Below are 24,691 nucleotides of genomic sequence, written 5' to 3'. Positions count from 1 at the left end.
CATAGGGCTCTTAGTCTCTTATTGGCTAGGGGCTTGTGTGGTTGTTCCTTGATATGCTTTGATAACTTGTCTAGACCAATTTATCCTGGTATCGGAGGATGAATGATTCTTGATCAAAATCATATCGAGAGCCTATATTAGATACTGCCATAAGACTTCTAGCTGTGGTCTTAAATAATTGAATATGTCTAGGTCACATATAAGTAGGGGAACAGTTTATAGTAGTATTATTCACAAAACCGCTAAAGTTCGATAAAAGACTTATTTAGGCTATAACTAATCTAGAATCGAATATCTATTATGTATATAGCTAGTTTTTTGGTGATGCTAGGATGGCCCATATATCGTACAGCTATTTCATACAGATTCTCGGATAGGAAAATTCTGTTCATATTTGTGTATAAAGTGTTTAGCTTTGGAACAGCCATAATATGTCTGTAGCTTAACTACTAGATCGATATAATTTATGTGTCTGTATATATGAGCATAGCTATGTAAAGGTAGTATGCTAGGCTCAGCATGCAACTACTGCTACGCGGGCGGGCGTAAGGTCAAATGAAATGAATATAATATCATGGATAATCTCTTCTGCAAAAATAGTACTGTTTGTACCATTGCCCATACATAACTCATTCTTGTTAGAACCTGAAGTACGCTATACAAACAAGAATACATGGGGTAACAACATGTTGATGGCTCACTCTTACGCCCAGTAGACCACGAAGAAGCGAGGCGTCGAACTGACAAAAAGGGAATAGACGGGAGAACTTGTGGGCATGCCGAAATGACCGTCTAATGCCTCTTTCTCTTCTTAAACTTGTTTACATGCTGACCTATAATTGCGTTCCATGGACCTGACTTCAATGGCTGCTTAGTGACGAAGGAGAGCTGGCTACTGCAGACCGAACTAGTGCATGGGATTTGGTCCATCACTGAAAAAGGGCACAAGTTGAGGAATATCAAGGGTTAGGGTTTCTCAAAAAGCTCATTATGTACAAGAACGTAAGAGTCAAGAATCATCCGACTAACTCTAATGAAGCCGTCGGCCTGAAATCCGTCTTTGGAGGCCATTTCACCCGCCGTTCGGCCCTCACGTAGAGACTGTTTGCTCGGATGAGTTGAGTTGAATCTCCTTCCCGGGTGAACTTGTATCGATAAATTAACTCAGGCAGGAAGACCTTGACCTCTTGAAGCGCATAGTTGAAGCCAATGTACATCCGCGGACCCGTCGCGAAAGGAATATAAGCGGTCTTGTGACGGTTTTTAACGACCTCTGTATCCCAACGGTCCGGGTCAAAGCGCGCAGGATTGTCCCAAACATTTGAGTTATTGTGCAGGTGGTGCAATGCCCCCACAACGACAGAGTCTTCGGGAAGTTTGTACCCACCGGGCAAAATCATATCATCTTTGGCGGTTCTCGCAGGCTGTTTTACATGTCAGTAAAAGAGTCGGCTTCATCACCATACAAGGGGGTCCCGAAAAGGGGGAGGGGTTGGCTCTCATACTCTTTGATGTGAGGCTGACGCGCTTTTGTACTGCCTCAATGCGGCAGAAAACATTCACATTGGGGCGTGACACGTTGTCTCTGGGAAAAGCCTTAAAAGAGGACGAGCCTTCGAGCAACTACCGTTGGCATTTCACAACGTATCCTCAAAATCACTTGTTAACTTATACTCTCTGGCATCTCTGCATCCGTCCGGAGTTACCTGATGCAGATCGAGCCTGAGAGCTGGTGAACAAGTCGTCTAGTATGACCGAAATTCCTTCCAGGCCACATACGGAGCCCAAATGGAGTGCTTTAGGTAGGCTACGAGAGAAAGCATTCATCATTTGCCGCACTCTCCAAGCAGCACAAATACCTGCTGTAAATGCGGATTTTCTGCTAGGTAGCAACTAGCAGGCTGACAGACCAATTGACGAGATCTTCGATGTCTCATTTCCAGAGGAGATGCTCTGTGATCTGGACTCAGTCTGATTTCCGCATTGGTCTGTTTTCATGTCAATCCCTGAGTAGGAGAGTCGGGTAACCGTGTCATCAGTCATTGTTGTACTCTATTTCACCTATAACTGTATCGCACGGAGTTCCTGGATAGACGAGATCAGTGACTGCAGATGATGTGGAGCAATGTTAGAACGATGGGTTGCAGAGTTTCATATGCTTTCGGAGTATACACTGATACAGTGACCATGCACTGTGATGCGCACAACCAAGAAGGCATCAGAGCGCTATCAGGCGCCAAACCACCAGCCGCTGTGATCGATAACTACCAGGGCCGGTATGGGGCATGAGATGAGAGATGAGTGGTGAATGTGAGGGGTTAATGGATAAACGTTGTGATGCAAAGAAGAACGCGAGGGTGAGCTGTGGAAAACAGAGAATGGGGAATGTCATCATCGGTGGGGCGGAAAATGTTCATTCGGAACCAGCCGTGAGACTGCTGCCGGGCGGTAGCCGGCCTAGATTCAATTCTTCCACACATCTTTATCTTTTCCACTTGGCGAGAAACCAATCACCGTGAACCCTGTACATACCGTGGCTGAAAATGAGACTCATCAAGAATTTGCGGGCTGAAATCAATGGAAATAAGTGGTTTTCCGTCTCTGTCCATTCCTCCATGGCTGTTCGTGTATGCAGCCGGATGAGGAAGGACTCGACCGTTCAGCAACAACAACAATAACAGCTCAGCAAAGTGGAATTTAAAGGTATGAGCGAATGGGTTATGTCATGTCACTTCCCTTTTCTTGTTACCTCGCTTAAGTAAGACGATGATGACGTTAACCAGAGTGCAGATGAAGGGGCCTTTTTACCCAATACTCAGGATTTTCCCTTTTCCCACAACTTCCAGCCCCTCGGGATGCCGATCGGGTCCAGTCTTTAACAGCCAACAACAATGGCTGAAATCGCCATCCTTCGATGTGGGCAGTCGGTCAGGTCCCTTTGGTCTCCACTTCTACCCCCCGGGGACGATGGGTCCCCCTCACTCTCTTCAGCACGATTAACTAATCACTTCCCCCTCTTTTCTTCATACGTTCGTTGGTTAGTCACAATAGCCGAAGCCCCCTGCTGAGAGAGGATAGTTCCGCTGGTACGTCATTGAAAACCATTCCGGTTTTGCGTCGCCACGGCTCGCCCTCCCCAGCGTGGGAAAGGTATTTCACTGCACCCATCGCCGGGGTGAAAAGTGCCTAGAATCATACATCACGCTTTTGTCAGACCATTTTAACCTCGCTCTAACCAGGCCACAATGTCGACCACAACCAGAAAAATCGTTTGCTTTTCCGGTAAGTATAGGATAGTGCCCCTGCGGATCATCCCTACCCCAGCGCTAATATTCCCGCCCTCTATAGATTTTGATGGCACCATTTTCATGCAAGACACGGGCCATGTCCTGTTCGATAACCTAGGTTGCGGGGAGGAGCGCCGCCGGCTGCTCGACGAACAGATCAAGTCAGGCGAGCGCTCATTCCGAGATGTCTCGGAGGAGATGTGGGGTTCCCTTCGAGTCCCTTTTGAAGATGGGTTTCAGATCATGCAGAGAGAGCTAGAGATCGACCCTGGGTTCCAAGAATTCCATCGACTTTGCATGGCCAACAACATCGATTTCAACGTTATCAGTGCAGGTCTTAAGCCAATTCTCCGCAAAGTGCTGGACACCTTCCTCGGAGAGCAAGAGGTATGCTGTCATTCGGGTGTAGTACCGTGGTACCTTCTCAGTACTGATAGGTATTTGCATAGGCTTCCCGTATTCAGATTGTTGCCAACGACGCTGATATCAGATCCGATGGGTCGGAATGGAAGCCCATCTGGCGGCACGATAACGAACTCGGCCATGACAAAGCGCTTTCGGTAAAAGAGGGTCGCGCTCTAGCCGCAGAGAGTGCGTTGGATGGAGAAATTCCACTCATCATCTTTATCGGAGACGGTGTCTCTGATCTTCCAGCTGCGCGGGAAGCAGATGTGCTCTTCGCCCGTAGGGGCTTACGCCTAGAGGAATACTGTATCGAGAACAAGATTCCTTATATCGGCTTCGACTCCTTTGCCGATGTTAAGAGGGAAGTCGAAGTCATCATGAGGGAGGATCAGCAAAGAACCGGTGGCGTGGGTAAACCCGCCCGGTTCAATCCTCGTGCAAATATGTGGCGACGCATCTCTAGCAAGCAAGCGGTGAGTCTGGATTATGGATTTGGTGGGCCATATTTCATGGCGCTTGTTTATGCTAATATGTCACAGATCCCTCAATTCGTGGCTGCTACTCCTTCGAAGGAGGATAAAATGTTTCTCTGGCCTGAAAGCTTTTCGGAATATCACCCGACAAGCCAAATGAATCATGTTCCGGCATGAAGCTTTTCCCTGTATCCGTTACTGAGACACCCACTCATTCTGCAGGCGTACGGTGTAGTGAGATGGACGAGACCATAAAGTAGACATAGACGATTAAACGTAATGTGAATGAATGATTTAAATAAGTCAAACTGCTATCTTTTATTTTCTCTGCACTAGTTAAGCTCTGAGTCAAAGAGCTTCACTGCTTTGCAATATCGAAAAATGAATCTCTGGGACCGAGGACACGATCTCATTGCTTACTTTAGTTCGGTTTTAGTAATGAAGTATCTGCCTGCTTATCCTCCCTGCGTAAATCTCATTCCACCATCGGAAGGCTGTGAGAGATTGTCGTTAACTACATAAGAGAAAGACTATCCCTCAATTGCGCAGACCACACGTCAACGACGAAAACATTGGAGAGGCTCAACATTGTAGGCTTTAGTAAGGCGAATAAGGTTGACTAAGGGGAATAAAGTAACTATAACGAGCCGTGTGCGGTAATGTGATGAAAAGTGTTAAAGGCGTCTCTGAGTGAATAAATCATGGTGAGAGACCGAGTCCAAGCAGCACTGCATACTAAAGAGAGGATTAGCTGGGTCCCAAATGGATAAAATAAACGACTGTAGTTAGTTCGATCGACTTAACATGATAGATGTGAAGACCAAAAAGAAGCTCCCCGACTGGGAGTCGAACCCAGGTCTCCCGCGCTTGTTCCCACCGGGATTGACAAGCGGAAATCATGACCGTTAGACCATCGAGGATGCGATACTTACCCTTGTAAATTTTAAATAAGATACAATTTTCTGGCACTCGTCTCCGGGCCTCATCCTAAAAAGCATTTCATATCCACCAAGAGTATAGTAAGCTAAGCCACGAGCTGCAATTTGTTTGTTGAACCTTGCATACTAGCCAGTCACTCGCTTTGACTTGATTGTTTTACTTCCTTGAGGAAATCATATATGCATGGTTTGTGATATGATTCACAAATCGTCAGGTCTACAGTCGCCAATCCTATAGTTAACAAATGCACCCTATGTAGATGCTTCGTATTGTTGATCTTTGACTCAAGGACTCCACATAGTTCTCCCACCCTCTCATCCCTCGATTACCACTTGCACTCATTCAGCCCCAGCTTAAACGTTCAACTCTCCTCATGAAGTCTTTTTGCTTGGCTGTATGTCCAGCTAAGGATGTAGAAGGCAGATTCACGCCAGTCGTGCCAAATAAGGGAATTTAGTGCACCTCTTCGCGGACTGCAGGATGGTACCATTTTCCGCCTTTGAGGCATCTCTGCCCTTGATCATTTTCCCTGGTTCAGGGAGCATGTGGTCTCTACCTGGTTTTGAACAAGGCAGAAAGCAGTGCTTCCAATTCACTCCTATACGGCTTCAGGTTTGAGATACAAGCATAATGCACCGGTCATCCTGGGAAAGAATTCCGCTAAACTGCATTAAGGACATTTCTTGTAGATGAGAACGAGTTCGGCAGCTCTTATTGAGCCACGGGCGACTTCTCAGGCGAGTTCATGATCGGTTTGATTGGAGGTAGTACTGACACAGAGCATATGCGTAAAAGACTTTTGCCTACAAGTCCAATGCGAAGACCTTTACTCGAGCCTCTGCGGAATTTTTCCACAAACAAAAGCTACATACAGCCAAATCGTGTATAGTCTCACTGTGGATGGTCAGGCTGCTGCGGGCTTTTCTTTATCATTCAAGTATATCACACTAACTACACAAGCCTGGAAAGAAGCTTGGAAAAAGGTTTGAAAGCATGACCAACAGCAATCAGGCTACTGGCTCAGTGGCCAGACTTAGGCGGGGGCGACTTTAGTTGCCGTCCAGTCGGGGCTCGTGGCATTCCCACTTCGTGTGGAAATCCCCGAGGTACCTCGTACTGTGTAAACTGTAAAAGTACTTAGTGTGGTACTTGGTACTGTACATGTACTTCCAAGTCAGGACTGAGAAAGAGACTGCCAGGGAAACTGATATTGCATCATGAGAAATTCAGTAGCGATTTCTTGAAACTAGTCTGTAGAGAGTGTTGGGCAATTAGATAGTGATCATTATCAGCCACTTACACCTGGATCTTATGACTACGGAGTTTGATGTTGGAACGGAACTTGAAATACTACTCTGTGGACTAAATCTAACACTAAGCTCCTACAGGTTAGAAGAATATGTTATCGCATGTCATCATAGGTGCAGGTTTGCCCCTCCGCACCCCGATTAGATAAGGTTTTTTCTCAGGTAGCAGTCCGTCCAGACCAGGTCAACCTGGTTTTTTTCGCGAGCCCAGAGTCTAGAACCCACGCTGCTATAAAATCCCTCAAGCGCCGGCGCTGCTTGAACATTTTATTTCTTTTCCTTCTTTGCGCCCTTTGGTTCAGGCAGTGAGCGACTTCGGAGCTTTGCGCTCACTTTTGCTGGCGAAAAGCTCTTGCTTTTCCTATTAAACGAGTGTTTTTTTCTGGTTTCCGCTTTTGTCATAGACTTTAATACCAATAATTTTCGCCCATCGCCCTTCCATTTTGTTTGTGTCGCACCATCGTCATGTCGACCTTCTACGGGAGTGAGAAGACACCGGTGACTGCCGAGGTCCAGCCCCAGCGCACAACTCCGCTGGAAGAGAAAAATGAACAGCTTCACTCAGTGACTGAGTCGCCAGCGACGGGCTCGCAGGGCCAGGCAGAGGAACAGCAGCAGGACCCGCAGGAGGGACGATTTCGACAACTTTTCCGTTATATGCGCACTCGAGATTTCTGGTTACTCATCTTGCTAGGGTAAGGCTGACCTTGAATTCCTTGGATAAGAATCTATTTCTAATAAAATTGTTCTGTTCAGTCAGATCATTGCGCTCGCAAACATCAGCTCCTCCACCTTTTCCAGTCTTCTGTCCAATGAAGGAACCAGTATCCCCGCGTTTCAGACTCTATGGAACTACGTGCTCCTCAACCTGGTGTACACAAGCATTACCATTTACAAGTACGGCTTCAAGAAATGGTTTCGGATGCTGTACACCGATTGCTGGAAGTACTTCATTCTATCCTTCCTCGATGTTGAGGGCAACTACTTTATGGTGCTGGCCTACCGCTACACTTCGCTGCTGAGTGCCGAGCTTTTCAGTTTCTGGACCATCGTCGTGATTGTGATCGTCTCGTTCACCTTCCTGCGTGTGCGGTATCACTTCACACAGTATTTGGGGATTTTCCTAGCTTGCGGCGGTCTCGGTCTCCTCATCGCATCGGATTACCTTCGTGGAGCTGATTATGCCGCATCGAACAAAGTTAAAGGAGATCTGTTTGCTTTGCTTGCGTCCACTATTTACGCTTTCAGCAATTTATTTGAGGAATTCATGGTCTCGAAGCGTCCCATGTACGAAGTGATCGGCCAGATGGGTTTCTGGGGTATGTGGATCAACGGCGTTCAGTGCGCCATCTTTGACCGGAGCTCTTTCCACAGTGCCACGTGGAATGGCAAGGTTGGAGGTTATATCGCCGGCTACACCATCGTTCTGTTCATCTTCTACACGTTAGCTCCGATCATGTTCCGTATTTCGTCGGCCGCGTTCTTCAACATTTCCATGTTGACGATGAACTTCTGGGGCTTGATCATCGGTATTCAGGTCTTTCACTACACCGTTCACTTCCTGTACCCGATCGCTTTTGTGCTGATTGTGGTCGGTCTCTTTGTCTATTTCATTAAAGAGAGCAAACTGGGCGAGTCGGCCAAGCCGTGGCTGGGTGAGAACCAGGAACTCGGTGTTGATGGTGTGGGTACCGCTCGTCGTGCGCAGAATACTGGCCATGCTCTTGTTTAGATCATTCCGGAGGACCGGACTATGGTCGTTGGATGCAAGGTGCGAAGCCGCGATTGACGTAATGTGCCGTGTTAAAAGTTCCTCGTGTTTATTTTCTTTTCTTCCTTTTAGCCTGCCTTTATATGCTATATGTACTAGAATTAAGTAATTACGCAACCATGACAGAAGGATTACGATGACATGAATCGTTTCTTGCCTACCTTCTTTGGTCTCAAGCATTCGGAGGATTTAATTCTTGTTTCGGCCAGCAACCAGATGCCAGGTCCACCAAGTTACCCAGCTGTTGTAGAGGGGATGATAGGTGAGAAGGCTAAGGTTGTTGGCGTTCAAGAGCCTGGTGAGACCCCGGAGCTTACAATGAATGGAAGTAGGTTTGATGCTTTATAAATCAAAAATTGTCGAGACGTTTGGCATGTTGCGCTATAATAGGAGGTCCGAAGGGAGGACTAGAGTTCAGTATCCACACCAGATTGTCATGCCTATCATAGCGCATAGCTCTCCCTCAGGCCAGCTCTCACTGTCAACCGTCCCATTTGCGGCAACTGCTGTATAAAAGCTCAATCGTAAATAATTGCGAAGATGATAACCCTGGCTGGGCATCCCCTGTACGCCCATGTGTGTGACACATGGGGTTGTGACGGATAAGCAAGCCGAGAAAAGAAATAGACCTAACTGTAAACCACCACTCGCAGTACTACGACTGACAAAAAGTATCAAGAGGACAGGGGTGCATAGATTAGTGCGATAACCCCAACCATAATGCAGCTGCCAAAGTGCCTCTGCCTCGTGCATAAGGCTCGACGCAGGATGAACTGCGATGGTCAAGGACAAAGGAAAGGACGATCGTAACCCCAATGGCACTTGAACCGAGACCCGCTGCTATTTTCACGGCACCTTTGCTCTTCTAGTATAGCATGCAACGTACCCGGTGACCAATTTGCTACAACTCGGACTACATTTACCTGTAGTGACTCCGATTCGCTATCGCATCGCAAAGGCACAGCAAAAATTCTCCAAGGTAAGAAAGGAAGTTGACAACAATAGGCATGTTTAAGATCGGTCAAGCTGCTGCATCCGACCTTCTTCTTTGTTTGACAACTTGAAGGTGGATCGAATCAGTCCACTAGGCTAGTGAGTCAAAACTGATGAGTCTACTAAACTCGCACTGATGGGACGAAGAAACTGGAAGAGACGAGGAAAATGAGAAAGGAAAAGGAAAGAAAAGAAAAGAAAAGAAAAGAAAAGAAAAGAAAAGAAAAGAAAAGAAAAGAAAAGAAAAGAAAAGAAAAGAAAAGAAAAGAAAAGAAAAGAAAAGGAATAATAACAAATACCAACAAAATGTATACATCATATGTTATGTGTGAATAGCAGGGAGCCAGACCCTTGTCCCAACAAGGTATGAAGCTAAGCCACCAGACTCAGAGAGGTCAGCAAGTACTTTCGGCGGCGGAAAAGCCGGGGGGCCGGGGGGCCGGGGGGGATTTTTGTGGTGAGGTCAGATTTTGACTGAGTCCCCAACATCAAACATCGGAGTACATCCCCTTCCACCCTAGTGGCTGAAGTTGAGGAGTGGTCAAAGAGACTACTGACTAATATTATGTACGGGTACTACGGTTGGTGGCTTACAACTTGTAAATACTAACTAGATATATATCTACTCAAAGAACAACTGGAGGTCCCGATGACCTGGTTGCGAATACCTTGAAAAGTCGCACTGTACCTGATCCGAACCACGATCGTCCGATCCGCAAAAAGTGAAAAAGTTACAGTGTGGGGCCGCTGGGCGCGACCACTTTTCGTTCCCCAGCTCCACTAACCTTGTTGTTGGCTTGTCGAACGAAGTAGCACTTTTAAGTCCTACCTTGTCAAGAAAATCGCGATGTCGTATCATATTAACCGTCTGCCCCGCCATACCTTGCATGATTTCAACAATAAAATCCAGCTACCGTGCCTAGTTACTGGTGGCGGTTCGATTTCCAACAAGATCGGAGGACTGACACCCCCGACGTCATCGTACAGGCCATTTTCTGGTCAGCTGTAGACTCGGCATGTTCGTCCGGTTTGGATTAGGGTTGGCCTGAATGTAAATTATGTTAGATGAAGTATCTGGCCATGCTTCCCCCGCTATCTTACAGAAGTATGCTTGATGATCACGTAGACTATCGAATATGTGTTTAAATTGGAAAGGATTCTGCGTCTGAAATCAAATGCTTTGTAGTATAAACTGTAATTTTAGAACTCCGGAATAGGATACAAACAGGGCAATGGTATATCCGGCGAAGGCGCTAAGTCTAACGAAAGAGCTCAATGAAATACTTGTAGTCGGAAATGTTCTGAAAAGGAGAGAGGAAAGACAAGGCCAATGCAAACCGACTTAGTAGCTAGTAGGCAGCTAGCAGCCTGCTGAGAGCTTGCTAAGTCACCAACAGAGCTAATTCGAAGAAGACGATTGCGCTCGACTCGTAAGGCGTGCGATTCTCTCTTCTTCTGAAGGACATGCAAAGTCAGTCTTGGTGCAAAACAAACGTTGAACTTGCGGTTCCATACCTTGAGCCTGCTTGATCTGACGAATAGTATCATTGTGAATCTTGTTCCATTGTGCTTGGTAATCAGCCAAAGTGGGTGTGGATGACTTGTCCAGCTTGTTGTTGCTGGCTGCTGCTTTCGATGCGGTAACGTTGCGGTCCATTGTTAAGCTTCTCGTCGATGAGACGGTCGAAAGCAGGAAAATTCGAGGAAGAAGTAAGTTTCGCTTAACCTTTGGTGAAGAGAAACGGCGGGGAGTGCGCAGTTGCGACGAATGATCGAAAGATGTGTGGTCATTGAGGAGTATACTTCCAGGACGGTCTCGAAGGATACTTATATTCCTTCGTCCTTGTTTGATCTGGGTTAATCATCAATTTCACCGACCTCCTCTGCGGGTCTTTCGACCAGGTTTGAAATTCGGACCGTGCCATGTGGCCGCCCATCAATGAGGCATCCGACTTGTGGCTTCAGCTTTGTTCGTTGGCTTTCCTCATATTCCCTGTCGGAGTGTGTCAAGGAATTCCCCGAAAAGGAGGTCTAAAGCTGACCAGTGATCAATGAGTAGATGAGAACCTGATTCAAAGACCGGCTTCATTTTCGATGGAATCTGAGAGCGGATTTAGGGAAGCAGTCTTTTGTTTTCATATATTTTTTTTTTCTTGATTAATATCGATTTTCTATTCTTTTCCCTCCTTTCCTCCTCCTCCTCCTCCTCCTCATCCTTCTTTCATGCTACTGCGATTGCCTTGACCGCTGATAAGAAAGGGGTCAGAAATAGGATGAGTGATGTTGATGATGCTCAAAGTATTACTAGTGGATCATCCGTAGTTCCCTGGCTTTCTATAGTACCTTCGGTAAAGTATTACTTGCCTTGATACCTATTTAGTATGATACCTAGTACTGTCTTTTTCATTACTTCAAGGGTTAGTCCTATTGTCAGTTGGACCAGGCGTGTCCCCGATTGGTTGGGGAGAAGCCCAGCCGCGGCCGGGGCATCGATTCCATGTCCATTGATACAAATCCAGGGCGGGGGACTAGGGATAGGGCGGAACGGAACATGCAAATAAATTCCAAGTACTCCGTACTTAAGTTACCTACGCGAGATACTTAGATAGTGGTTATGGAATGTTCGCAGGTTTGTGACGCTCTGTCGGGATCAACGGTTCTGGCCTGATTGGCTTATGTACTCTCCGATCCGCTCACGCGGATGGCGTTCCGCGCCTCGATAGTCTGCCGGATCCCGGTTTTTGGGCACCGATGAGCTGGTTAGGCTATGTGGGCACCCAGCAAGTGAAACAAGAATGATTAGCAAGTTGAAGCTTATATGTCGTGACGATGGTAGGAGGTTTTTTTTTTTTTTTTGGTAAATGGTGCTATAATAATATACCTAGCAACCTGTGAGGTATGCAGTGCAGTCAGCGGTGGAGGATCTCAGTTGCGATGCCCGAGATGGATGGCGGGTAATGGCAGAATCCCTGGCGGAAGCTAGCTTCAATTTGAATCTTGTTGTAAACATGCAGCCACAGTAGAATGTTGCTCCAGCTGGCGTGCGTCGCATCTACCTGCATTGACCCCAAATTGAGCCTGTTTCTTTATGTCACTGGAATTCAATCTTTACCAATGTCTGGATACAACAAAAGAAGAAGAAGACACGAATGTTGTACCCTGATTTAAGAACAGCGCTCCAGTTTAGCCCTTGGGCCCATGATTGCCGAATGGATTAATCACAACCACCAGGGAACATCCGATCATGGGATTCAATTACTGTTCCTCGTCCCTATTAGTACCTACCAGAGACCCGCCACGAACGGTTTCTGGAAAAGTTCAACTTACCACGCGGTCCGAGGCATTGCATTGTCTCTAAAATGGCGCCGTACTTCTCGATTTTACCATTTAAACGGCGGTAGCCACGGATCTGGACCCGATCGGCTGGTCCACTACAGTCTGACCCATCTGGGGCCAAGTGGAATGGCTTCAGGCGATCAGCAGTAGTCCAATCGGGGAACTTGCAGAAACCTGGGAAGATCCACCAGCACTAGAAGCCCCGAGGGAGCTTCCGGCTAAGTCTTGCCTATTTTCACCGCCACTTCTGATACATCCAGTTCTAGCCAGCCTCAAAAGACAATAAGAGGTCTGGTCTTGGGAGGACAACAAATGCTACGGAGTAGAGACTGCCAGATCACCATTATGATTCCGGCGAGACCTCGTGAAACAAATGTGTTGTTTTTGGGTCCACAAAACAAAATAAAACAAAGCAACAAAGTTTCATAAGAAAAGTGGCTATATTCACCGACAAGGCAGCTTCTGTGATGCAGGACGGCTTGACGGAAAGGACATATCTCGCCGAAATGCAACTTTGATTGGCTGATCAGGTCCGATCATGCTACTTCTCCTACCGAATTTCCTAGTTACACTGTTGGTTAAGGCTGTGCGCGTCCCAGACAAGGTGAAAGCTATGTTATGCTGCTGTGTCACAGTATCACCTTACAACTGCATACCTCATTTGGAAAACCTGTGCGCTGGTCGTTGTCCTTGTGGTCTGCGCTCGCTAAATATAGGTTTGGTCAGCCTCGATGCCCCTCTTGTCTCGACCCTTTTCTTCGAGCTTCTTATTCTTTACCATGTCTCTCCCGTCCGACCATTCTCTTTCTTTGTTCTCGGGCCCGACCTGTACGACATCAGTTTGCCCCATTTTGATCCTGGCGGGCTAAACCCGGTTCTTGTTGATTCAGTAGCCGTCCCGGGCTGGGCCGCAGTTGAAGCCAAGTATCCAAATATCGGAAAAGGCTGTTGATGAGCAAGAACACTGAAAGCTTTGAATCTCCTTGAGGTCATGCCATCTCTGCATCAAGCAAGGAATGTGTTTTGGGCAGCCCACTTCGATCCAGATGCACACAGTGGCATTTAGACACCGAGGCTCAGAGGTCTTACGATGGTGAGAAATGCCGAAGCAAATACCGTCTCTGATAGGCGTGTCGGTCATTGTGAGCAGAGCTCCATGACTGCATTTAGTCAGTCTTCAGTTACCTTGTGGTGGCTTTAATTACTTGGATTTGAGAAAATAACAGAAGGATGTTCCTTGGGAGAGTCTTATCAAGTTTCTTATTCCCTTCCCAGAAGGGGCATGGTCTCGTGTCAAGCTGACTACATTGATTTCCAGTATTACGGCCCTATGTCCATTGTGACTGCCCTAAGGATGATTGGCCGCGTCCTAGATTGACTGGGTGACTGAGCCTTGCAAAGCACGGATATTTGCCGCCCTTTTTGCCGCAAATTGCTTATCATGCCAAAGGATATGTAAATTGGCAAGTGGAGACCAATATTGATACCAGGCCTGCAAAATCCGCAGGATGACGCGACCTTTGCCATCGTAGCTTCATGTCCAATGCCCTTAAAAAAACCAGATGATCTCTCAACAAGCAATGTCGATGTGCACACTACCTCAGTCCTACCTTAGTCCCATTCCTGGAACAGCATGTCAGTGTCAGGCTTTCCTCCCAAGGCCCTGGGTCTCGGCTTTCCAGCGTCGAGAACTTCTGTGCCAAACGCGTCGTCACGTAGCCTGCCTCTGTCAGTGCATACTGCTGACCAACGCAGATGCGTGGCCCTCCGTTGAAAGGGAGGTATTCCCAGCCTGGGCGTAGGTCTGCCCACCGCTCAGGGCGAAACTCTTGCGCATCTGGACCGAAAAAGTCCTTACGTCGGTGCATAGCGAAGACGGAATACGAAACAACACTGCCCTTCGGCACGAGTATGGGGGATTTGCCATCCGGGCCACCACCGGTAGGAAGGATGGTATCAGTTTGAGCAAAACGAGCGTTAGCAGGGACGACGGGATGAAGACGAAGCGCTAATTGAATCAGTACGGATGGCATTATAAATGGAACAGCTTTTGACTTACATTCGTTCAGGCAGTACTTCAGATATGTCAGATTGCGCAGCTGCTCATATGTAGGCGTGCGACCTTCCAATGTGGCGACTTCGTCACGCAGTTTTTTCCAAACCTCAGGGTGTTTTGCAAGCATGAAGAACAGGTTGCTCAGTAAAGAGGCGGTCGTATCTCTCCCTGCGAGAAGAACGTTGAGGAGTTCGTCCCTGATCCGCGTCCTGTCACCAGTCTGTCGTGCCAAGCCATCTAGGAATAAGTATCTGTGATTTTCCTGCGAGTCGCTGTCCTCTTTGCTGTACCGCTCACGTACCCGCACTGCTTTTTCGACGAATTGCTCAACCAGGTCATGACAGATACGGTCGCATCGAGCGGCTTTGGGGTCTCGATAAAAGTACATAAGCTTGCCTAAGCGTGCTCGTGTAGCAATAGCATCTTGAGAATAGTTGAAAGCCTCTGCGAAGTCCTTCTCTGCCTCTATGCTCTGAGGGAGCCCAGCCCGTCGCTTTTTCAGACTGTGTACGCTGTGCCCAAACAGAAAATCGGTGGCAGAGTCGATGGTGAATCCAAAGAATAGATCCTGGAGATCAACAGTAGTTCCATCGGCTGGAATGAGGGCCAACAGGTCGTTCATCAGCTCCTCGAAGGAATCGAGATGAGCGACTTGTTCCTTAACAAAATTGGGGCGAACCATGGCCCGCGATTGGACCCAGTGCTCGCCGTCGGCTGTGAAGATACCATGGCCAAGGAGCGGTCCAAAGGATTGAATCCGATTTCCCAGGCCATAGTCCTTAAATCGGAGAGAGAGAATGGTTTTCACATTCTCAGGCTCTCGTGTCGCAAACACAGTCGTGGCCAGCCGCCGCGCCCGGAATGTGTTGCCGTAGGTCTCGAAGCGGTCGACGCTGCTCTGGAGAAATTTATGTTCTTTGGCCTCGCGCATTCGCTGGTAGATCCCATCCAGACCAAAGAATGGGTCCCATTCACTGAGGGCAGGGGGTGGTCGGCATTGATTTGTTCTGGCAATGCGATATCGCTTCCATCGACGATTCAAATAAGTGATGACTGACCAGAGGAACAGAGCAGCGACAGCGACTATTGCGACGGGTGGATGTGATTTGTAAGTCTCCATGGTTCAATGGCCTCCCAGACTGGGAATGTTGGACGATAGATCAACTAGCAAGAAAGAAAGAAAAGAGAGTAGGAGTAGCCGATAATTCGGGCATTTATCTTAGTGAGGTGGTATGTCCGCCAGTACATATATAGCCGGGATTCGGGCGGGGTGGAGAAAGGAAGGCCGATAATGTGTTCTGAAGTAAGTGAATATGTCGGTTGACTCGTGAAGCTTAATTGGGAGCGGAGATGCCTGCGAAGTGGAGCCGTTTGTTTCGAGTCCCCAATGAGAGATAATCGGTACTGATTCAGTGGCCGTACGCGGTTCAAAAGCTGTTGAACACGAGACAGTGTTCAAGGCAGCCACTTTTCTTTTTTTGATGTCAACTGCGTCAATCCCTGGATGCACATGAGGGGTAGTATCTACTCCGTACCTAGTACCCGACCAAATACAGCTTTCCAGTGAATAGAAAAAGATACATAGCTTGCCTGGATCATTCGTACAGATCGAAGACAAGGAATTTTGGTATCAACCTAGACTCAAGGGAACTAGCCGTAGTTATCGTTCCCCGCAAAAGTGTCCTAGACTCAGCCTTGGCCTCGATAAATCTCATCACCAGGTGAATGACTGATTGCCTTGGGGAGGAGCGGAGGAAGTCAGATAGTACCTAAAGTATCTCTGCTGCCTACAATGCGTCAGCCCATTTGAACTGACTGACCGGTTGCAACGCGATGGTGTCTCTTAACTCCGGTTCGCCTGCGCTCAATCTCCGATACGAAGTCCTTCGGCATTCGGAGTTCCGAACGCCTTTTCCCAGTCTATTTCTAGACGAGGAGAAATTCTGGGCAGCTAGTCAACTCTACTCTTAAGACAAGCCAAAGCATGACGAAAGGGAAAAATCCTTCTGAATGGAGATGAGGTTGGAATAAGCACCAGCCTTTGGTGTGAGGGGCTTGGATCTTCTTGATTTTGGGATCCGATCCTTCGCATTGTACCGGCAGGTGGCTGACTGGCTCAAAGCAATTGATTCTCGATCGGGCGGGGTGGTGTGTCAGAGTTGTACGTGGGTGGAATACAGGATGCATAGGAGAATCTATGTGTGAATGGATAAAAGATGTGAATCCAGGATAAGAAAATGCTTCCTCTTTTCGAGATGCCTCAGATGTCTCCTCTGCTGTGTCGCCGGCGTAGCAATACCCGTGCTGCGCAACTTTGTCAGGCTTCCACGTGCAATTGCAACAGGTTGGGATGAGGCTACAACTCATAGTTAGTACTGTACATTACACAAACCAAGTTCGGAAGGGGGGTCCGTGAGCTAATCCCGGCCGTGTATCCGACATTCCCTGATTTACGGAGAAGTTTGGTGTACTTCTGTATGTAAAGACGTACTATACTTGAAGAGGTACAAGACTTACTGGACGAGACGCTGAATTTAGTGCAGATGCATCATAAAGACTGGATCAGTACTAAGAACTACCACAGTCTTCCGAGTCCGGGAAAATACTAGATAACAAACAGTCTCACACAGCGAAGCTGGCAATTTCACATTCTTACACGCCCTCATCACATAATGAACCACCCGCTCGGCGCCGACGCATAAACAACCTAACCTGACGTATCCCGTTCGGATGTCATTACTACCAATTGAAAGGCACGAGACCTCCCCCAGTGAATCATAGATTTGTTTCTCATCATCCCAAATTCTGGATTTCCCTCAACTTTTTGAGTCGGACTGAAGCATCAATTACTTCTTCCCGTGCTGTAGTGGTAGGCGTTTCCACGGCCAGCTCCGTTGTTGTTAGAGTCAGTGCCGTAGTCACGAGAGCAAGAGTGGTTGCCCTGACGGTTATTAGTTGAAAGCTCTGTATTTCTCCACTGCCTACCAGTGTAGCTGTAACCTTTGCCAGACTATCCACTAGACATGGTGAATGTTGACAGAGCCTTTAAAGAGTTTGATCGGGGGTGATAAAAGATTGCTATCAGAAGAGGTGAGGAATTCTCCATGATATTGAAGAAAGACGAAGATAGAGAGAATGGAGGCGAAGAGGAAGATGGAAGTTGAGTTCGTTGAAAAGAGAGTTCTGAAAAGGTGGGGCAAGGCGGAGACGGCAGCGGAAAGGCGCCTTAAACTATCTTATACTGTAGTACGCACAGAATCGTTTGACAGCCAGATCGAGTGGATCACTTTGCCAACTTGGAAGGTATTCACCACTTATTTGCCCCCTCCAGTCCGCTACGAATTGATGCTTTTCAAAGTCTCGCGAACAGCATATCCCACGATTCGTTGAGTTCATGTTCTCGAGATGACTTAGAGGTATGACTGACAGGTGCTGTCAACGGGTCAATCTCGCCCACGGCTGAGACTCAGAGCGATACCTTGCCCGATCTGTTCTCATTACTAAACATCGAGAAGTGTGCATGCAAGTTTATTTGAGCAAAACAGACGACGTAAATACAAGCATGGAAAACCACAAAACATCAACTTTGGAGCAAGATCAAACTATCCGGATAGCTTTTCACACATCTGCCTCTCTTCACCTCCTTTGGGGAGCCCGAAATAAAATCGGGGTTGGACGCAAATCTAGACATAGGTGACCGTCACGGTAGATCCAGAGACGCTGACGGAAGTCAGAACCTCGCCGTCCTGCTCAATGTCCATGAGGGTGGCGCCGGAGGGAGTGACAGTCTCGCCATTGCTGATAGCCTCCGCTCCAGTGAAAGTGACGGTGCCGAAGTCAGCAAAAGCAACCAGAGAGTCACCGGATTCGAAATCCTCGACAATCCATTCCGCGTTGGTTCTTTATGATAGGTCAGTCTTCTGTTCAGGACGATGATACAGTGTTAGGTGTTGTTTATGACTTACTCGCAGAGGCTGCCCTCGACGTTGCCACTGAAGCTGTGAGTGACGGATTGGCCGGTGGAGACGTTCTCAACGGTGGCGGTGCCAGTGGTGTCACTGGTGGCCTTGACGGTGACCTTGATCGAATCACCCTCGGAGATGTCGATGTTGTCGAAGTCATAGGCGTAGTCGGGGTACCATTCGTACCAGGCGTCGTAGTAGGTCTCGCCGTCTTCGTAGCAGAAGTCGATGCCGGTCTGAAGGATAGCGGTCTCGCAGGTATCACCATCAATGCCAACCCAGGCGGAGGCACAGTACTCGGTACCACCGCCAGAGCCACCGCCGAAGCCACCGCCGAAGCCACCGCCAAAGCCAGAGCTTCCACTTCCACTGGGGGAAGAGACCGCGGGAACGACAAATTCACCGGTAACCTCGGTGTAGCCCGAGCCGATGAGAACAGCACCAGCCCAGTTGGAGCTGTATTCGACCTGAGAAATGTTGGCGTGCTGGAGAGGGCTGTTGGTGGAAGGGCTCAACGGAGGGTTGCTCTTGCGCTTCAGGCCGGTAGCACGACGAGCCTCGGCGCGAGCCTCGGCGCGAGCACGACGCTTCTCAGTGAGAGGAGCAGCCAGGGCAGCGCTGGCGAGAAGGGAGCCAGTGAGGATGGTGGTGAACTTCATTGTGAACGATGAAAGTATTTCACGGGGGGATAGAAGTGCGAGTTGGGCAGAAGAGGGAACCAGAGGTGATGCTCGAAGCTGTTTCGATGCTGGATGGTTTTCAAAAGGAGTATGAAGGAGGGTTTTCGACCCTTATTTATATGTTGCAGAGACAAGTTCAATCTAGCTTAGCTACGAGTGTGGTGAAGTTGGTGCTGCGCAACATTCCAAAAACTGGTTGTAGGCTCATGCAACCCTCACGACAATGACTCCATCCCTCTCATAGTCCGACGGAGAATACTCTTTTCGGCCGACTAAGAGATGAATTGGAGAACGGAGTCGACCGATCACCGTCGGCCCTGAGGAAACATTGCTCCATCTTTCAGCAACTATGCAGTAGCTGCAGGATATCTTGTCAGCAAATTCATCAAATCTACTCATGTCATTTGACAGAAACCCAAGTGCCCACTCTGGCTTGGGATACGAGCTTCTAACCAAGATTATAGAAGAATTGATAAGCCTTTTCCTATACTTTAAGAGTGTCGGCTTGTCTGATTCAACTCTAACAGCAACGGTTCTATAGGACCGATCCTCAGTTTGGCGATTTTCAGCGGGTGGCTTGACGCTGTTCATTCCAGCCTATTCTACAACACCGATCCGGATCAGAACCCGAGCGAGTCAGTCAGATCAGGGGTCAATTGGTGCCTGGAGAGTCTGTAGATTATTGATAATGCTAATCCAAGCCGGGGTTATGTTTATGTCTCCTCAAGTTCCTCGACCGGGGGACGAACGGAGGTCCGCCGGCGTAGTCGAACATTGGCTAGGGCTAATCGGTAGCGACAACCGGACGCCAACTTCACGCCATTAAACTGACGAATGGCGCACGGATGCGAGTTGGTGGCGGCGCGAGTGGCGCAACAAGCTTCAGAAAGCCCGTACAAGCCTTGCACGGCTCACTCTGGGATTCTGCAGTGATAAGGGGGAGGGAAGGGGAGGGGGAGGTGGGGGAGGGAAATTGTTCGGGGAAATTCTGAGTGTGGATGGGCCAACACTCGGAGAGTTCAATGAGCGCGGGCCGGAGCGGTCTCCACTCCACCTGCCGATCTTTTCCCGTTTTAAATATAACTCTCTCTTCTCTCTCTCTCTCTCTTTTTCTTGTGCTTTATCTGAGCAGACATAATCACACAATCTGAATATGCTGTACTCTACTTAATGTGAGAGGCACTTGCGTGAATGGGAAGCAAAATCTGACTCTCTTACGCACAGCACATGCATGTCCTGAGAACGAGAGAGATTCAGTCCTTAATCGACGCACTCACCACTCGCTCGCCGGTTCGAGCGAATTCTCCTGTTCGAGCAGCTTCTCCGCAACGGAGCAATTTGTGTGTCTCCACTTCTCCGGTAGCTTGCAGAGGTTCTTATCATCGCACCAACGACTGCAGAACTAGACTTTGCTTGGCTGCAGAACCCGACTTAACAATCCTACATCTTCTTATCATCCTCTACATCACTCGGCTAGCCCGGATGTTACCCCTGGCTTACAGGGTCAATAAACGAAGGGTAAATTCTGGTCTCCTGATTGTCTAGGTGGTGTGTTCCTGAAGACGCAAGGTACGCTGTGGGCGGCTCGTTCCAGTTTTCACTTGATATTCGCAGTCTACGACAGTTGATGCACACGCTTGTCGTCAATAAACACTAGTTGAGAACTTCAGATACTACACGATAAGTATATTGGCTAATCAATGCAATGTAGTCACAGCTTTCCTTCCGCTCCCTCACTCGACATTACAAAAAGTGGGCCGACCCACAGATTTCTATATTGGGGGAACGAACTGTTCGTGACTGTGGGGTCCTCTGTAGTCTAGCCAAAGCTCCCAGATAACACGATTATGCAACGGAGAGGCCCTCAATTCTTGACTGCCCTGCATCGACCGTATCATACCGAGCTAAGAGCATTCAGCGTCGGTCTCCGATGAGAAATCTTGCCACTCATTCAACCGCTTCAGCGTTCGTTGGCACTTGCTCCGAATAGCTTCCACTGCATCTGGTCCTAGAACCAATTCTCCTGGCCACTCTCGGCCACTGGCCTCGTTTTCGCCATGGACGACATCCAATATACGAGCTACGGCCTTGCTCGTGTCTCCCCGTTGCTTGCCATGTATGTTACGGAATGCTGCGAAAGAAGCAGGTATCACGTCTCGGTACTGCGGTATATCGGTCTCAATAAATGTACTTTTCCCTGGATTCAGGAGTTCAGTACGAAACTGGCCAGGCTCGACCAGAAGGGTTCTAATGCCTGTGCTGCTGGTCTCCTGGCTAAGCGCCTCGGTAAAATCTGAAAAGAGAACTATCAATAACCAATGATGCTCTGTTATGGATGAACTTGGACCTACATCGTATAGCTGCCTTGGAGGCACTATATGCGCCGGCCCCCGGGTATGTCTCCCACGCGCAAAGCGAGCCAATGTTGACTACCGTTCCCCCATTTCGACGACGAAAATGAGGCAGCATGGCACGAGTGACACCGATAGGCCCGAACACATTTGTCTGAAATTCCCTGAGGCACTCCTCGTAGCTATTCCATAGTTAACCCTGCACACTGTGTCCACATCAGCCAAATCATACCTGAGATCTTCCACTGATCCGAAAAGCGTGTAGCCCGCATTGTTCACTAAAACATCAATGCTGCCATAAATTCCAAGGGCGGCTGTTACTGTTCGATTCAGTTCCGACTGCGGTGCTGTCACATCGAGCGCCAGCGTGGCTGCACCCAGCTTCTGTAATGCGGAGAGCTTATCAAGATCGCGAGCAGTTGCAATCACTTTGTGCCCGCGCTGGAGTGCCTGACGGGCAAGTTCATGACCGAGACCGGATGAGCAACCGGTGATGAGATAGACCTGGGACATGATTGATGCTGAGTATCAAAAAACCTAACGAGATCTAGATAATTCCCCAGTCACATCAATGAGATATTGACGGGGTATTTATGTGTAGGTTCATGGCCTGTTGTGGTGCTGCCGTGTCCGAAGAAATTCGGACAACGATCGCGATCGACGTCAACTGACAGCGGCTTCGGCACATATCCTCCGACAAATTTCGGGGATCTACAAAACACCAATACGGCAGGCAATAGCCGCCATTATGATTATGCAATTTTTCAGTAGCTGATATTGGATTCTTGGTATTTCCGCTGGCAGAACCAATCTCTCTATAAACTACTTATGTAAATTACTTCGCTTTGGTTCTCAGCTATTGGTCCTAAGTACAATATAGAGGTATAAGCCTTACTTAAAATACTATATACAGGTATCTTTGTTATAAATGTCTTAGTATAATAGTTCTTAATAAAGTTGTTAATTCTTAGAGTATCACCAGAATCGATAACGGGATCTTGTCCAAGGCAGTCAGCCAGGCGGAATCTCACTAAACAGCAGAATATCAGCATCTGCCAAAGGCAGAAATAGATAGCAGAACTAATCAGCTACCGGGATATTACTATAACAAAGGAGGCGGTGAATACGTCGGTAAAAGGACCTAATCATGAGAACTGTAAGTATTTTGATAATGGCGGCTATTGCCTGCCGCACACGAAGTTCTTTACGACAAGTCATACGTTAACCAGCATATCACCATCTATAAGCCAAAACAATAAATTCGATGAGGACGGTCTATAATTCATTTTGTCTATCCAGGACATTTTTATCTATACCAGCCAGAAGTTTATACCTCAGTCCAGGTGGACCAACAATCTCTCTCAGGGAAAGACTAGGAAAGCATCAAAGCTCAGGCGACCAATATCTATCCGCTGTAATCGATAGTGACGGCCAGGCGGACCGCGCCGCTCGCAAGGTTTCCTCCAATGCCACCTACGGCACTCTCGGCGGAGGTGTAGGCATTATCGACGGTGCCAGCATTGGTGGTGATGGAGGAGCAGGTGCTGCCCAGAGCATCGCAGATCTTCATGCCTTGGACGGTCATGCTGGCATCCTGGGCTTGAATGGCACTGACATCAAATCCAGACCAGCCGTTGTTGGCATCGGAGCCGAAGTCGAACTCACCCCAGGTGCTGGCATAGCCACCGTAGCTGTCGGTGGGGAGGCTGCTGCCCTGGGCGGCTCCGAAGCCACCGTTGGAGTTCTCCATGAAAGCGACGTACCTGGTCTCACCGGCGGCCAGGGTGAGGCTGAGAGCGGAGTGGCCGTACCAGCCGTCCATGGCGCCATCGGGGCCGTACTTGTTCCAGAAGACGACGATCCAGTCTTCTGTGTTCTGTCCAGAGATCTGCATCACGTATTCGTACGAGGAAGCCTCATCAGCCGAGACCTCAATGATGTTGCTGCCCCAGGGGTTGCCGACGTTGCCTTGATAGGTGTTACCGGAACCGTATGAGGAGGTGCTGGCACCAAAGCCGGAGGTCGAGTAGCTTCCACTAGACGGTATGGAGGTCCAATCGGAGGAAGAGGCCGAAGAGGAAGCGGTTGCGGAGGCGACGGTGGAGCTGGTGGTCGAGGCACCCCAGCTCCATTGACGACGCTCGTTGCCTTGAGGGATAGCGAGAGCGCTAGTGCCGAGGGTAGCCAGCAAGAAAAGAGAGTGAGTGATGAATTGCATCTTGATCGATTCGCTTTTCAGAGAGTGGATGTCTTTGTTGACTCGTTGGGTGGGATGTTCCTTCGCGTCAAGCGAGGGCTGTGTTCAAAATTGGAATGGACAAGAAGGAAAGGCTGTCGATACACTCAAGTACCGACTATGATAGGTAGAATAAGGAATGTAAGTTACAGTGGATTGTTATACACAACCGACTGGTTCTTTTTTCTTTTTTCTTGTTTGTTGGAAAGAGATTGACTGATGAATGAACAGACGGTTTGGATCGAGGGTGTTCATGCCCTCTAAATAGCGGGCTCAAATCGACCCTGGAGGGGCCTCCGTCCGCCACCCCCATTGTAGGGCTCTGGTCTGGACCATTGAGTCTACGACGCCGGGGGAGAAAGACTTTGTCACTAGGAGTGGGACTGGGTGAAAGAAGGGAGAAAGGGCAAAAAGGTGACGAGCGGCGTATGCGTCAGCTGCAATAGAGTCAGGAACCAACCGAAGGACCAGAAAGAGTGTGACAGGAACCGCAAGCCTATTGGCTGTGGGTCACAAAATCAGCGAGCGGGGTCACCATGCAGTGGATGTCGCTGGCGGGCGATGGAGACAGGGGCATGGCATTGGGATTGGTAAGGCAAGCGAACGGTGGAGAATAGAGCGGAACAGTCAGAGGGAAAATTGACTGAAGCAAAAGGTACAGTACATTGACTCCCCTCGCCTCTCTCCCCTCTCAAGAGACTATTGGCTGTGCCCCTCTCATAGCAGACAACCAACCCTTACAAGAATGAGAGTCATGAGACAATACGCAGACTTCTCCTTGTGCTAAGACAAAAGGATCGGACTACTTCTCCCACCTTGAGCTACCTGCTGTTTCGTTACTCTATTCTTTCAAGGAAGGAAGAAGTGAAGCCGAACAACGAGCAGAAGCGGGTCC

The 24,691-nt window shown here is 48.4% G+C and overlaps 10 protein-coding genes and 1 non-coding gene across 11 annotated transcripts; 3 read left to right on the top strand and 8 right to left on the bottom strand.

Moving 5' to 3' along the window:
- Window positions 1-935: 935 nt before the first annotated feature.
- BP01DRAFT_424103 (cytochrome P450) lies at window positions 936-2,043 on the bottom strand (the record flags this gene model as incomplete). Its single annotated transcript, XM_025579669.1, has 3 exons — window positions 936-1,424; window positions 1,780-1,862; window positions 1,911-2,043. 3 exons carry the CDS (start codon window positions 2,041-2,043, stop codon window positions 1,017-1,019), a joined length of 624 nt encoding a protein of 207 aa, XP_025430617.1. The 3' UTR covers window positions 936-1,016.
- A 1,080-nt stretch (window positions 2,044-3,123) lies between these two features.
- Window positions 3,124-4,359, top strand: BP01DRAFT_70459 (putative 2,3-diketo-5-methylthio-1-phosphopentane phosphatase). The gene is made up of 4 exons (XM_025580042.1): window positions 3,124-3,282; window positions 3,349-3,674; window positions 3,737-4,165; window positions 4,232-4,359. The coding sequence occupies exons 1-4, from the start codon at window positions 3,246-3,248 to the stop codon at window positions 4,340-4,342; spliced, it is 903 nt and encodes a 300-aa protein (XP_025430616.1). The 5' UTR covers window positions 3,124-3,245; the 3' UTR covers window positions 4,343-4,359.
- Window positions 4,360-4,996: 637 nt separating this feature from the next.
- On the bottom strand, window positions 4,997-5,085 carry BP01DRAFT_t187. The gene has a single exon. It is a non-coding gene; the product is annotated as a tRNA-Asp (tRNA).
- A 1,541-nt stretch (window positions 5,086-6,626) lies between these two features.
- BP01DRAFT_321069 (DUF914 domain membrane protein) lies at window positions 6,627-8,544 on the top strand. The gene is made up of 2 exons (XM_025572721.1): window positions 6,627-7,106; window positions 7,168-8,544. The coding sequence occupies exons 1-2, from the start codon at window positions 6,877-6,879 to the stop codon at window positions 8,141-8,143; spliced, it is 1,206 nt and encodes a 401-aa protein (XP_025430615.1). The 5' UTR covers window positions 6,627-6,876; the 3' UTR covers window positions 8,144-8,544.
- Window positions 8,545-8,563: 19 nt separating this feature from the next.
- Window positions 8,564-9,101, bottom strand: BP01DRAFT_70425 (uncharacterized protein). Its single transcript, XM_025580041.1, has one exon. The coding sequence runs from the start codon at window positions 8,933-8,935 to the stop codon at window positions 8,597-8,599; it is 339 nt and encodes a 112-aa protein (XP_025430614.1). The 5' UTR covers window positions 8,936-9,101; the 3' UTR covers window positions 8,564-8,596.
- A 1,473-nt stretch (window positions 9,102-10,574) lies between these two features.
- BP01DRAFT_383506 (uncharacterized protein) lies at window positions 10,575-10,832 on the bottom strand (the record flags this gene model as incomplete). Its single annotated transcript, XM_025577428.1, has 2 exons — window positions 10,575-10,630; window positions 10,691-10,832. The coding sequence occupies 2 exons, from the start codon at window positions 10,830-10,832 to the stop codon at window positions 10,575-10,577; spliced, it is 198 nt and encodes a 65-aa protein (XP_025430613.1).
- Window positions 10,833-13,742: 2,910 nt separating this feature from the next.
- BP01DRAFT_400308 (cytochrome P450) lies at window positions 13,743-15,687 on the bottom strand (the record flags this gene model as incomplete). The annotated part of the gene is made up of 2 exons (XM_025578578.1): window positions 13,743-14,519; window positions 14,571-15,687. The coding sequence occupies 2 exons, from the start codon at window positions 15,685-15,687 to the stop codon at window positions 14,107-14,109; spliced, it is 1,530 nt and encodes a 509-aa protein (XP_025430612.1). The 3' UTR covers window positions 13,743-14,106.
- A 2,471-nt stretch (window positions 15,688-18,158) lies between these two features.
- Window positions 18,159-19,290, bottom strand: BP01DRAFT_342480 (A4/G1 family peptidase). The gene is made up of 2 exons (XM_025573484.1): window positions 18,533-19,290; window positions 18,159-18,467 (listed from the first exon to the last, which is right to left on the bottom strand). The coding sequence occupies exons 1-2, from the start codon at window positions 19,186-19,188 to the stop codon at window positions 18,251-18,253; spliced, it is 873 nt and encodes a 290-aa protein (XP_025430611.1). The 5' UTR covers window positions 19,189-19,290; the 3' UTR covers window positions 18,159-18,250.
- Window positions 19,291-20,337: 1,047 nt separating this feature from the next.
- Window positions 20,338-21,081, top strand: BP01DRAFT_70345 (uncharacterized protein). Its single transcript, XM_025580040.1, has 3 exons — window positions 20,338-20,381; window positions 20,434-20,778; window positions 20,921-21,081. The coding sequence occupies exon 2, from the start codon at window positions 20,437-20,439 to the stop codon at window positions 20,752-20,754; it is 318 nt and encodes a 105-aa protein (XP_025430610.1). The 5' UTR covers window positions 20,338-20,381; window positions 20,434-20,436; the 3' UTR covers window positions 20,755-20,778; window positions 20,921-21,081.
- On the bottom strand, window positions 20,876-22,176 carry BP01DRAFT_357625 (SDR family oxidoreductase). The gene is made up of 3 exons (XM_025575241.1): window positions 21,793-22,176; window positions 21,561-21,742; window positions 20,876-21,502 (listed from the first exon to the last, which is right to left on the bottom strand). Exons 1-3 carry the CDS (start codon window positions 22,071-22,073, stop codon window positions 21,114-21,116), a joined length of 852 nt encoding a protein of 283 aa, XP_025430609.1. The 5' UTR covers window positions 22,074-22,176; the 3' UTR covers window positions 20,876-21,113.
- A 630-nt stretch (window positions 22,177-22,806) lies between these two features.
- Window positions 22,807-24,146, bottom strand: BP01DRAFT_357624 (putative allergen). The gene has a single exon (XM_025575240.1). The coding sequence runs from the start codon at window positions 23,776-23,778 to the stop codon at window positions 22,966-22,968; it is 813 nt and encodes a 270-aa protein (XP_025430608.1). The 5' UTR covers window positions 23,779-24,146; the 3' UTR covers window positions 22,807-22,965.
- Between the last annotated feature and the right edge of the window lie 545 nt (window positions 24,147-24,691).

Source organism: Aspergillus saccharolyticus, assembly GCF_003184585.1.
Source record: "Aspergillus saccharolyticus JOP 1030-1 unplaced genomic scaffold BP01scaffold_19, whole genome shotgun sequence".
In the NCBI taxonomy this organism is placed as follows: Eukaryota; Fungi; Ascomycota; class Eurotiomycetes; order Eurotiales; family Aspergillaceae; genus Aspergillus; species Aspergillus saccharolyticus.
The sequence above is the reverse complement of the archived record's forward strand: the minus strand, read 5'-3'. Positions and strand labels throughout refer to the sequence as shown.